General features: G+C 41.5%; 1 protein-coding gene across 1 annotated transcript in view; it reads right to left on the bottom strand.

The window, feature by feature from the left end:
- The window catches only part of sntb1 (syntrophin, basic 1), a 124,447-nt gene that overhangs the window by 26,296 nt on the left and 83,936 nt on the right, over positions 1 to 14,215 (bottom strand). The window contains exons 4-5 of the mRNA XM_060823040.1: positions 10,430 to 10,655; positions 5,686 to 5,893 (exon numbers count right to left, since the gene is read on the bottom strand). Of these exons, the coding sequence (XP_060679023.1) occupies positions 5,686 to 5,893; positions 10,430 to 10,655 (434 nt within the window). The remainder of the gene's footprint in view (positions 1 to 5,685; positions 5,894 to 10,429; positions 10,656 to 14,215) is intronic.

Here is a 14,215-nt window from a genome sequence, read left to right on the forward strand (position 1 = left end):
TTAATTAGAAGTTCAGTTTTATATTGTTGTCAGTACTTTAGATGGCATGCCCATGAAAAAGGAAAAGGTATTATTTGATCATTACACAACCAGAAAACCAATTTTAATGAATAGTTTTTAGTTTGTGTATCTCAGATGTGGAGGCACATCATAGCATCGAGCAGTACACAAAGAGAGGCCATTCAGCCCACTAAGTCTCTGCCAACCCTTTGAAAAACAATCCAAATAGTCTTTTCTTCATGGAACTGCGATTTTTTTTTCTTTTAAGTCTTTTTCCAAGTTATTTATCCTTATGAAAGTTACTACTATATCTGCTTCCACTGCCCTTTACATAAAGACATACCAGTTTGGAGCAGGATTCTGCTCCTTCACGCCTGCTCCACCATTCAATAAAATCATGGCTGATCCGATTACTCCATTTTCCCACCCACCGCAATAATCTTTCACCATACCCCCCCCCCACCTGTCACTCATCAAGAATCTCTGCCTTAAAAATATTCAGACTTGGTTTCCATCACTTTTTGAGGCAGTGTTTTTGAGACTTGCGATTCTCTGCGAGAACAAATTTGCCCTCATCTGTCTCAAGTCAGTGACCCTTTTAGACAGTAATCTTCAGTCACAGATTCCCTCAAGAGGAAATATCCTTTTCGGATCCACCCAGTTACGATTCAATCAAGTAATCTCCTACTCTTCCAAATTCCAATGGATTCAAGCCCAGTCTGGAAAATTGACGCTTCAGGCAAAAACCCTTCATCAGGAATAGAGGCAGGAAGCCTCCAGGGTGGAGAGATAAATTAGGGGCGGGGCGGGGCGGGGCGGGGGGGGCACTGTCCTCATGACCTGCCGTACCTGCCAATCTCCCTTCCCACCTATCTGCTCCATCCTCCCCTCTGACCTATCACCTCCATCCCCACTCCCATTCACCCATTGTACTCTTTGCTACCTTCTTCTCCCCAGCTCTCGCCCCCCCACCCCCCGTCCATTTATCTCTCCACCCTGGAGGCTCCCTGCCTCTATTCCTGATGGGCTTTAGCCCGAAACATCAATTTTCCTGCTCCTCGGCTGCCTGACCTGCTGTGCTTTTCCAGCACCACTCTGGTCTAAACTCTGGTTTCCAGCATCTGCAGTCCTCACTTTTGCCTACAAGTCTAGTCTGTCCAACCTTTCCTTATGAGGAAACCTGCCTATTTCAGGTAGAGTGAACTTCCTCTGAACTGCTTCCAACATATTTCCATCTTTCCTTAAATAAGTTGGAAGTTAAATGACACCAGGTTATAGTTCACCTGATGAAGGAGCAGCGCTCCAAAAGCTTGTGATTTTAAATAAACCAGATGGACTATAACCTGGTGTCATGTAATTTCTGACTTTGTCCACCCCAATCCAACAATGTGCAGAGGAATTCTCATTTCCCACAGATGAAGTTTTATGTTTGCTCTGTAAATAAATATTGTTATCAGACATTGGATAATGATGATCACTATCCAAAAAGGATATTCACAGAATACAAAATTCAACTCAACATCCAAAGCTATTGCAACAAGTACTTAACCAACCAGAAGTTCTTTGACTGGTACTGGCATTCTCTAGCAACTAGTTTTTTTCTTCTGTCTGACACACCAAGAAGAACAATTAATTACATCTCAAGGAACCTGTCCAATACGAGAATGCACAGCCAAAACTGCTTCACCAGGATTAATTCATTTGCCCCAAGAGGACTGAGATGAGTTAATTGTGCACTCCTGAAATAAAGCTTTTAAACAATCAGTCAGTCAGTAACATTGAGCCTGAAAAAACAATAACAATAACCATGTATTTTTCAATTCAGTCAAGAATACTGTTTTCTCTTCTGTATTTGAATAAACCGGCATTCAGACAGATCCTAGATTTAAAAGGAAGCAGTGATACTGCATTTGTAGCAGAGATTTCAATAGAATCCAATTATCTGCTGTGATAAATGGTAGCAGTCCCTCCAAAGGCAACAGCAAGTTAATTCCTCTTTATTCCCTGTGGGAGGTCAATGCCCTCCAAGACGTTCTAGCAAACTGCCTATGTGCATTATTTCCTGTCACTCCATTGTGGCTAACTGCTCCCTTCACTTTCACTTTTGTTTCAATCCAAGTTAAAATGTAAAATAAATAGTACTGCAGCGATCCGACACCTTAAAGAAAAGTACTAAACCTTCCACATTCTGGAAGTGACATTTGAGAAGGAGCCCAAAATTAAAGGTTATAAATATACAATAGTCACCCATAAATCTAATAAGCAATTCTTTACCCAGGAAATGATAGGACCCATTACCACTGGAGACGGTGAGGACTGCGGTTGTTAGAGAGTCAGAGTCGAGAAAGTGTGGGGCTGGGAGAAGGACAGCTGGTCAGGCAGCATCCCAGGAGCAGGAGAGACTGTCCTGATGAAGGGTTCTGACCGAAATGTCGACTGACCGAAATGCGGATGGCACGGTGGCACAGTGGTTAGCACTGCTGCCTCACAGCACCTGAGACCCGGGTTCAATTCCCGACTCAGGTGACTGACTGTGGAGTTTGCACGTTCTCCCCGTGTCTGCGTGGGTTTCCTCCGGGTGCTCCGGTTTCCTCCCACAGTCCAAACATGTGCGGGTCAGGTGAATTGGCCATGCTAAATTGCCCGTAGTGTTAGGTAAGGGGTAAATGTAGGGGTATGGGTGGGTTGCGCCTCGGCGGGTCGGTGTGGACTTGTTGGGCCGAAGGGCCTGTTTCCACACTGTAAGTAATCTATTCTAATCCTCTCCTCCATGGATGTTGCCTGACCTGCTGTACTTTTTCCAGCGCCACACTTTATCGACTCCCAGCACCACAGGAAGAAGTTGAGGCCAGGGAGCCCGGGTTCGATTCCAGCCTTGGGTGACTGTCTGTGTGGAGTTTGCGTGGTTTTGTCTGCGTGGTTTTCCTTCGGATGCTCCGGTATCCTCCCACAAGCCAAAAGATGTGCAGGCCAGGTGAATTGGCCTTGCTCAATTGCCCATAGTGTTCAGAGATCACATTAGTCAGGGGTAAATGTAGAGTTATAGGGAAGGTGAATGGGTCTGGGTGGAGGGTGGATGTGGGGTTGTTGAGCCGAAGGGCCTGTTTCCACTCTGTAGGGATTCTATGAACAGCCATACAGCACGGAAACAGGCCCTTTCACCCAATGCTGACCAGGTTTCTGAAACTGAACTAGTCTCATTTTCCTACATTTGGCCCATATCCCTCTAAAGCAGGTAACTGTCTAAATGTCATTTGGATGTTGTAATTGTACCCGCCTCCGCCACTCCTTCTGGCAGCTTGCTCCACATACACCCTGTGTGTAACAAAGGTGCCCCTCAGGTCCTTTTTAACTCTTTCCCCTCACACCATAAACCTATACATTCTAGGTTTGGACTCAACTACCCTGGGGAACAAAGACCTTGGCTATTCACCTCATCTATATTCATTATGACTTTAAGGGTCTATTCAACTTCCCAAGTTCCAGGGAAAACGTCCCAGTCTCTCTTTATAACTTAAACCTTCTAGTCTCGGTAACATCCTTTTAAATCTTTTTTGCACCCTTTCCAGTTTAATAAAATCCTTCCTTTAGCAGGACAACCAGAATTGTATACAGTATTCCAAACGTGGTTTTACCAATATCTTGTACAGTTGCAATATGAGATCCCAACTCCTGTACTTAATGGTCTGACTGATGAAGGCAAGCATGCCACATGCCCTCTTCACCACTGTTTGTGATGCCACTTTCAAGGAATTATGGGCTTGCACCCCTAGATCTCTCTGTTCAACAACTATTCCCAGTTGCCTACCCTTAACTGTATATTTCCTGCCCTGATTTTTCTTACCAAAATACAAGCCTCGCATTTACCTGCATTAAACTCTATCTACTATTCTTTAGTCCATTGGCTCAGTTGATCCACTCAATAGGAATTTAGATTAGACCTTGCCTTAAAAAGACTGTATATAACAGAAAGGATTTAAACGTTCTGGAGACAGTACAAAAGAAAATTCCGATACCAGAACTAGGAAGTTATCAAAATCAGGAAAGACTGAATAGATTGAATCTCTCTTCTCTTGACCTAAACATAGTTTTGAAGAACACAAATTTTGAAGAACAATTAAATGCAACTCAAAACAGTAACCTCATTTCTTCATCTACACAGGCAGCCACAACGTCTGAGTTTTTCAAGTACTTTGCTTTTATTTCAGATTTTCTGTATCTGGAGCATTTGGTTTTTATCATACTGTATTTATACAATGCTGCACTGTTATCAAAATAAATGGTCCCAGGGCACTTCAGGGTGTTATCAGACAAAATTGACAATGAGCCAAATAAGGAGTCAGTATGACAATAATTGGAAAACTTAGTCAAACTTTCAAGGCATGTCTTCATGGAAGGAAGGGGGAGGTGGAGAGAGCGAGTTTGTGCGTGAGTGAGAGAGCGAGAGAGCGAGAGAGTGAGAGAGCGAGCGTTTTAGGGAGAGCATTCTGGAGTTCAGTGCCCAGACAGCTAAAGGCAATGTTTGATGGTGGAGTGATGGGAAATATGAATAGTTTTCATGTCCTCAGGGCCTCCCAAATGTTATTCACTGCTAATTATGTACTTCTGAGGTATACACCTCTGTATCATCGAAAACAAAGCGGCCAGTGTTTGCACAACAAGATCCCAAACATATCAATACGATAATGACCAAATAATCCATTTTCATAGTGTTTATTAAGGCATAAATATTGATCATGACATCAGGAAATCTCCTCTACTCCTGTTAAGAACAGTGACCATAGGATCAGTTACTTCCACCTGTAAGTGTCAACACTTCATCTGTAAGATGGCAATGATTAGCGAAATCATTATGGTATCATCATTGACCAATCAACAACTTTCTGGACATAGTCTACAGAAACAGGAATAATATTGCAAAAACTTTTCATTTTGAATTTCTCAGGCTAACTGCAAGAATGCCAAATTTTAAACCACCATAATAATTTATGCAGCCAGAGAAAGGGATACAGCTTGTTAAAAAGGTCAGCTGACCAAGGAGTTGCACGCCCAAGATTTGTGCTCATATTTATTAAAATATGTAGGACTCTGCCACATTAAGGTAGAAGCATTCAAGCTTTGCACACTTGTTGAATCACTTGAGCACTTGGGGTGCCTGTCAGTTGTCCCTGCTTCCTGAATGGCAATGATCAGCCAGCCAACTACTCAGCACCTTTTCTTCCACATTATAAACTATTGTGTTCATGTGAAATTTGGCATTCTTCAGTTTGTCCAGATGAGTGCAAGTCACAAACCTTCAGCAACATATCTCAGTGATATTCAAGTTCTGTTTCATTAGGCAACTGCTCATAATAGTACACTCCCTTCAATCGTATATCATCATTGACAAAACAGTGATAATATATTTGCTGGAAGGATTAATCAAAATGGGTATTTTGGTAAATCATGGGAAGCTTCATAAACCAGTAAACTTTATTTATATGGCTCATAAAATAATTAAACAGCTACTGTGCAAAAGTGATCAGCAGTCAGGAAACAGATCTTTGCTGCTTTCTCTGTATCATCATTTCCATTAACCTTGACTAACCTCTGGATAATTTCACAGCATCCTGCAATTGTTTAAACAAGACTTTCATTGCTAGTGCAAAACATGAAAAGATAAACAAAGCATTTCTCACATCTTACCTTTTCCGCGAGCCAGCCTATGTGACGAATCTCTCGATTCCCAGCTATCCCCGTTCTTCCCAGTTGATCTTTGACCTCTGCTATGACCTTGCTGGTCAGATTATTGGTATTCGATTGAATGGTGTTGAACCAGGCTTGGGCTGTGCTGGAATCCTTACACCTCAGAGCCACCGTGTACTTGCAGTCAGGAGAATGCAGTTCAAATTGTCTGAAGGAAACAGCATTAAAACAAAGAAGTTTGATCATCATTTATTATCTGTCATTTAAGAACATTTACTTTCTTGTTTACATCAATTTAAAAAAATGTGATAACGAGAGTTCAGAGTCATTGTGTTCCTGATAGAGTAAAGGACAAGGCTGGTAGGATTAGGAAACAATGGATGAATGAATATATTGAGGTTCGTGTCAAGAATTTAAAAGAATTATATTAGATATAGGCAACTGGATTCAAATGAATCTATTGAGTATCGGGGCATTCTTAAAATGGAAATCAGGAAGGCAAAGAGGGGATATGAGTTAGCGTTGGCAGATAAGTTTAAGGATAATCCAAAGAGATTCCATAAATATGTTAAGAGCAAAACAGCAACGAGAGAGAGAAAGAGAGAGAGACAGAGGCCGAGGGCTAGGAAACTCTGAAAGCTGAACTGTTAACTAAGCCCAAGGACCTGGGCCTAACCAAAAGTGAGGGTCTTCTGTCACTCAGTAGCTAACAGCAACTTGGTCTCATCAACAAGAAACCAAAAGGGACTGTGAGAAGTCAACTTATTCTACCCTTTTAGTTTGAACACTTGATCTGCACGGGTGTGATTTTCTTCCATAAAATTTTTCTCACCGATTGGATAAGACTCAGCTCTGCAGAGATACTAACTGCAAATGAATGTGTATTTATTGGTATTAAGAGGGACATACTTCAATTTTCCATCTTAATTTAGTTGTTAATCAGTTTTGCCACTTGTGTAAATACTTTTGTTGGAATAAACAAAATGTTTTTGATTTTATTGAAGAGATCCGATGAAAGTCTCTTGTGTTCTGGAGAACAGTAATAAAGTTAAACCAATCGACCATCCTGATGATAAAATAAAACATGTATACTTTTGTTCTGCCCGTGAAGTTTGACCACCATTGAACTCCTCCTGCCAGAATCACACATTATATAATCATCTTTGTCCCATACATTTTAACAAATTTAGTTAACATAGGTATATCAATCTTAAGGTTTAAAAGAACGATTGATATAGCACCATTGTTGTTGTTGTGGAAGGTAGTTTGAAACTTTAAATCACCCTGATCCTTTACAATCAATAAGGGGACTTTTCCCCGATCAACAATGGATATTACCTTTCACCTTAAAAATTCATTCATGAGATGTGGACATTGCTGGCTCGGCTAATATTTATTTCCCATCCCTATTTACCCCCGAGAAAGGTGCTGGTCGGCTGCAGTCTATGCGAGGTACAGACTCCCACCATGCTGTTTGGAAGGGTTTTCCAGGATTTTGACACAGCGTGACCTGGTAACAGTGATAGATTTCCAAGGCAGAAGGTGATTTACAAGTGGTGTTCCAGTGTTTTTAATGCCCTTGTCCTTCTAGGTAGTAGAGGTTACACGTTTGGGAGGTGATTTCAGGGATCCTGTCCATAAGTAATGTTCTGCACAGTGCCAGATGTACTGCTTAGTTGCAAAAGTTCACAAACAATAGGACTTGGTCAATGATAGTCATTAGAGAGCCTCTGTAGAATAAGATAGAAGTTAAGGGTGAATGGGAAGGATAAGGACATGATTGGAGTTGGGGAATTTTCACATGGATTGTACCGTTTCCAAGTTCTGGGGTCTTTTTGGGATGAGACATTAAAGCAGCACCCTGTCTGCCCTCTGAGGTGGATGGAAAAGATCCTCTGGCACTAAGGCAAGGGAGCTTTCCCCAGTCTCTAGACCAATAATTATCCTGAAATCAAATTCACAAAAAAAACCGATGATTTGATTTTCATCATAATGCTGCTTATGGGACCTCGATGTGCGCAAAATGGCTATCGATTTTCCTACATTACAACAGTGAATACTCTTCTAAAGTACTTCAGAATATCCTGAAGTTGGAAAAGCTACCTCATAAACACAAGTCCCCTCTTCCCCAGTATTGTGTTTCTTAGCCAGTCTCTTGGTTTGACAGTATTGCACTGGGTGTGACAACTGAAACTTTGACTGCTAGTCTCAAGAGTGGGACTTGAAGAGGTAACCTTCTGACTTAGAGGAATGTGTGCTGCTCAGTAAGGCACAGCTGAAAGCCATTGGGGCAGAACGGAATAGACAGCACATTAAATATCCAACACCCACAGACCCTATTATGCATTGCAAAGCCTTCTAAAATGAAAATAATGGCAGTTCAAAGTCAAACTGAAACAACAGAAATGAAAACCGACAGCTAAAGGTATGAAAAAAAACATTGCAACATGATTCATAGGTGAATACAATTAAAGAAGTACTCGCTTTGTTGTAAGAGTCTTGTGTGTGGTGTTTATGATAGTTCTAGAGAGACACAGCCTATAATAGTGACAGCATGTGCAATCTTAAAATCCTGGACCGTAGCCACATTGTTCCAGGCAAATCACAGCTTCCTGGGTGCAACTGAAGAAATGAAACTAACATTAGTGGACACAAATTAAGCTGTACTGTTATGTTGTAAAACTCAAACTATGCAACGCTTGGATTATTATGCTGTAATAAAATAATAAATGCTGGAAATGATTAATAGGTCAAGCAGAATCTGAGCAAGAAGGAACCAAGTTTGTTTCAGATCATTGACCTTTCATCAGGTCTGATGAGAAATAATTGACCTAAACTGTTATTTTCTCTCTCCACTGATACTGCCTGACATGCTGAGTATATGCAGCATTATGTTTAGATTAAATAATAACATTATTCTTTAGATAGTTTGTCTTCTTATAATGCGTTGATAAACAGCATGCACTACAGTCATACAGCACGGAAACAGACCCTTCGGTCTAACCAGTCCATGCCGAACATAATTGTGCAGTAAAGTCAAGGTTTTGGGCAAAAGCTCTTCATCAGGAATACAGGCAGATAGCTTGAAGGATGCCTTCAGGCTCTCTGCCTGTATTCCTGATGAAGGGCTTTTGCCCGAAACATCGATTTTACTGCTCCTCGGATGCTGCCTGACCTGCTGTGCTTATCCAGCACCACTCTAATCTAGACTCTGGTTTCCAGCATCTGCAGTCCTTGTTTTTACCATGCCGAACATAATCCCAAACTAAACTTATCCCACCTGCCTGCTACCGGCCCATATCCCTCCAAACCTTTCTTATTCATGTGTCTATCCAAATGTCTTTTAAACATTGTGATTGTACCCACATCCACCACTTCCTCAGGAAGATCATTCCACATGTGAGCCATCCTCAATAAAAATTTTGCCTCTCATGTCTTTTTAAAAATCTCTCTCATCCCACCTTAAAAATGTGTCCCTAAGTCTTGAAATCTCCCATGCTAGGGGAAAAGACAACTGCCATTAACTCCATCTAAACCTCCTTATTTTATAAACTTCTGTCAGGTCCCAGCCTTTCTTTATAACTCAAACCTTCCATACCCAGCAACATCCTGGTAAATCTATTCTGAACCCTCTCCAGCTTAACAATATCCTTCCTATAACTGGGTGACAATGAACAGAGTATTACATTTTCTTTCTAATCTATCTTTCACACTGTTTTTCCATGCCAGTTGATCCATGTGTTTGTTTCAATGCCCTCAGTGTTCCTGTATCACCAGGGAGCGTGCCACTCCCATGTTATGGTGGATTGAACTTTCCACAATCAATTACTCTCAAGGCCTCTTTCAGTATCAAATCCAAGTCTTGCTACCTCGATGCCTTGCTCTCCAAGATCCCATTCGCAGCATTCCCAATAACAATGCTCTTGTTCCTTATCCAGGCTCTGACTGCAAAATCTCCTTTCTCTGTGATTTGTTCATTTTGCTGTCACTCGAGTTGATCTTCTCTCATAAATTTGTGCTTAAATGTTGTTTCAGTTGCAATTCCTTATCCTGTTGTGTACAGAGTGACAATTTGTTTCTCTTTAGAAAGGGATCTCCTCAGAATATGAGATCCAAAGCATAATTGAAGTAATAGGCAGGCAATTAGGGAATCCAGAGAGAGAGAGAGAGAGAGAGAGAGAGAGACGGGCCAGAGAGGGAGAGGAGGTGGAAAGAAAAAGAAATATTTGCATTCCCATAGCATGTTTCAGGATCTGAGGATGATGCAAAATAGCCAATGAAGCAATTTCTGAAATACACTCTATTGTAATCTAGGAAACGCCACAAGCAATTAGCAAACAGCAAGAGCCCACGTACAGCCACATGATAATAATAACCAGATATCCAGATAATAAAAATGATGTTTTAAGAAAAAGAATGCTGGGTAGAACTCCCCTGCACTTCCAAGTTGTGGCTGTGGAATCTGACATTCATCTGAGAGGGCAAGTAAGTCCTCCACATATTCAAAAGGAAAGATATTACAACTTCTAGTTTCATCTCTGGTCTCTGTTCTTCTCTGTTGATGGACCCCAAGTCATATTTCATGAAATGAAACCTAAACTAAACACATTCTTGATTATGTTACCTCACTTTAGCTGAAGTTTATTAATAGCTTCTTTTAAAGATATTTGCATCCCGAATCGTCCTGCCCTGTCATCCTGCCAATTGTAAATATAATGGTTAATGAAAAGAGAAACAGGTTCACCTGTTTTCAGGGTCTGGCACACTCAAACTTCGTGTGACGTAACACATCTTCAGCGGAATGCTCTTCGAATCTTTGGAGTTGCTGGGTAACGAGAATGAAGGGGTTGAATGAGATTCCGTGGCCGCGGATCTGAGCCTGGGAGACTCTGGAGGGAGGGTTTCCCATCCAAGTTCTGAAACTGGAGAGGTCTTCCTGATGTAAGGTGTAGCTTCTCTCATATACTTCACTAGAAAGGGGGAAAAGAGATAGTAACTGGGTGAAGACAGGCTATTTGACAACATTACAATTACAATGCTGTTTTGTTATCTTCTGAGATCCACACTGACATCTTTTCAGACACTACAAACTCAACTGCTACCCTTCACTATCTTTAATCAAATACAAGAGTTAGGAATGAGGACACACTCTATCAAATGGATTGTGTTCTTTCAAAATCACCCTGGGCTTGGAGTAAAAGAGGGACAATGGTCCCTGACAGAATTTGCTTAGCACAGATGGACAGTATAAACCCTCATGCTGCTGACGGGGAAGGAGCAGGGGAGTGCAGTTCAATGTTAGAAGATCAGTTGTGTGCCTTTTAGTATCATTCTCATCTCTAAATCAAAGCCTCTGGGTTTACGTCCCATTCCAGAGACTTGAATACAAAGTTCCATACTGCTACTCCCAATGTAGTGTTAAGGAATGCTGCGCTGTCAAAAAAGGTAATCATGAAATGTTAATCAGAGGCTCCTTTGGTCCTTTACAGACCAAAGATCCCATAGTATTCAATGATCAGCTGGAGAATAATAATGTGGTGTTAAGGTCAACAGTTATGCCTGAATTAATACAAATAAAAATACAGATGATCCGGTCATCACATTGCCATTTGAGAGAAGCTTGTTGTGTACAAATCGTCTACTGTATTGACCATTCTACAACAGTGGCTACACTTCTAAAGTCAACCACTAGACTATAAAACATTTTGGGGTGTTCCAAGGTCACGCAATGTACTACAGAAATGCAAGTCATGTTTCTATTTTTATTTCGGTTGTCTATTTCACCAAGTTCAGATGAAACGTACATTTAAAATTATGATTAAATACCACCCTATTACACCAGGTCTCGAAAGCACGCAAATTATTTTTGCACTATTGCTAATGCGGTGTAGAGAATTCTGGGAAATCGCCCAAAGCTGCTGGAACTCCGCCGATGTAACTTGGCTGGAAGCACATTGTAAACTCTTACTTTTACGGTTAAATACAGTTAAATCTCCAGAAATATTAAGAGTATTTGTGGGTGGGTGGTGGGGGGGGTTGTGGAACGTAACCAGTCGTGAAGAAATCAGTGGATGCCTCAAAGTAATTGACTGGGATTGTTATCAAACATATGGTGACACCAAGCTACATGAGGGAGTATTGGAACAGGTGACCAGAAGCTTGGACAAAGAGATAAGGTTCGATGGAGCATCTTTAAGGATGAGAGAGAGAGGAAGAGGTTGAGGGAGAAAATCCCAGAGCTTATACTCAGGAGTTCAAAAGGCATAGCTGGCAATGGTAAAGTGATTAAATATGGAGTACTGTCAAAGTGGTATGTAGTTGCAGGCTCAGCTGAATATCCTTATAATGCAACGCGTGTCACACACACACACACACACACACACACACACACACACACACACACACACACACACACACACACACAGCTGGAGGAGCACAGAGATCTTTCATAGTTATGGGGCTGGAAGAGGTGTGATAAGAGATGGTAACAGTAATTATTGAACATAAAAAGGTATCTTGCATTGGGTTCTTGTGATTTTATTTCCATTATAACGTGATTGATGTCTTTTCAGTTTGTGCTTCATTAATCACAGGTTGATCAGCTTTGCTCAGTGGTGATACTGTTTGTTTCAGCATTCAGTTATGGTTGAACTTTTGAAGTTGAGTGAAAAGTGGAGGAGGAGATGGTAGAGAAATTGTTGAAGAACAGCCTGCTCTGAATCATAGCTGTGAAACCTCTTCATGTGACAGTACGAGTTATAGCCACGAGACAGCAGGAAACTTTATTCCCCACGAAGAAAGTAATCTTCTTTCTTGTCTTTGCAAATACAGCTTCTGATGAGACGGGAGATGAAAGTGTTGATCGATGTGGAATCGTATTTTGAAAACCACTACATATTGTAGTGTATACACACCCCACCACCCCCCCCCTGCCTCGGGCAGTGACAGACGGAAGGAACATTAGTTTACCCAAAATAAATTGTGATGCGCACAGGCATTGATTTAGTTGGGATCAACTAATGAAGTTGAAATGGAGATTTTACTTGGAAACTTCCTATGTTCCCCACCGGCACTATTTTCCAGATGAGCGATCAGGGAGCAAACTATTTTAAATTTGCACTTCTTTAAGATGATCGAAAACCTTTGGTGTTCTGCAAAACGTGAAGTTCACAGAAAGTCCTCTGTGCGACCTTGGATTATTGTAATGTTCCAGATAATTTCAAAAGTCTCTCTTCAAAAAATCTGGATAATGACCAATCTGATAAAAGATTAGTACATTTACACACTTGCTGTGACTGTAGACAGGTTACATAAGAGTTTTAAAGTTAGACACTTTTACTATTTTATTCTACACTGACCCTATTTATTAGTGTACTTTTCTAATTTCATGCTCTAGTTATAATCACCCTGCACTACTGTCTCTCTGTAACCTTCTAACTTTTCCCACAATTGAATTTTCTCCCCCACTATTGAGTTTGAAGCCCTTTCAACCTCTTTTGGATATACAACTTACCAGAACATCGGTGCCTGCACTGGAGAAGTGAAGCTCATCCTAATAATATAGTTCCCCCTTTCCCCACTTCATGGGTTTCAGGTCTCATGAAGAGGAACCCCTTTCTCCCACACCAATCTTTGACCCAGTCAGCTCTCTAATATTATTTACTCTACTCCAATTTGCTCATTAGTCAGGTAGTAATCCAGAGATTATTAGCCTTGATGTTCTGCTTTATAATTTAGTTCCTAATGTCTCATATTTCCTCAGCAGAACCCCTTTCTGTGTTCTACCTATGTCATTACTCCTTTGTGAACCATGACAACTGGATCCTTCTCCTCCCACTTCAAGTTCCTGAGGAGGCAGCCTTAACCCTAGCACCAGGCAGGCAACACAGCCCTAGGGAATCACGTTCTGAGCTGCAGAGAACAGGAGCTGTTCCCCTGACATCACAGTCCCCTGCTGCTACTGTATTCCTTTTTGGGCTTCCACAACTGCACGCCACCATCACCCATCCCCACACCCCCATACCATGGGACTGGGCTGAATTTACTCATCTACCTCAGTGACTATCATGAGCAGTCTGCATTTACTTACTGCCAGCAACTGCACACTAAGACACAGTAGAGACAGAGGTCACATGAGTATGGCAAGACAGCAGTGCACGAAGTATGACTGCATTTCCCAGCTCTCTGCTCTCATCCACATAAGCTGCATGGAGCCTGATCTTGTTGGACAATTGCCAGGGCTGAGGCTTTTCCATTGCTACCCTCTGGATGCTCTCACTTGTTGTATCAGCCTCCAGTCTCTGACTAAATCTGATATGTCACTGTCTCCTGGCACAAGCTCCTGGGTACATTTCTCTCTCCCTGAAACATCGCCGTGTCTGAAGGTCAGTTTCCAGCTCCTCAACTCAGTTTCATGAACTGCAGATAGGGTTCCCATGAACTGCTGTGGTGTCTACCAGGTTGGTATGGGAATGTTGCATGTTACAGTGTAAACAAACACACTGTAACCCCCACTACTTTGTGTTTTTTT

This window comes from Hemiscyllium ocellatum, chromosome 4 (assembly GCF_020745735.1).
Source record: "Hemiscyllium ocellatum isolate sHemOce1 chromosome 4, sHemOce1.pat.X.cur, whole genome shotgun sequence".
In the NCBI taxonomy this organism is placed as follows: Eukaryota; Metazoa; Chordata; class Chondrichthyes; order Orectolobiformes; family Hemiscylliidae; genus Hemiscyllium; species Hemiscyllium ocellatum.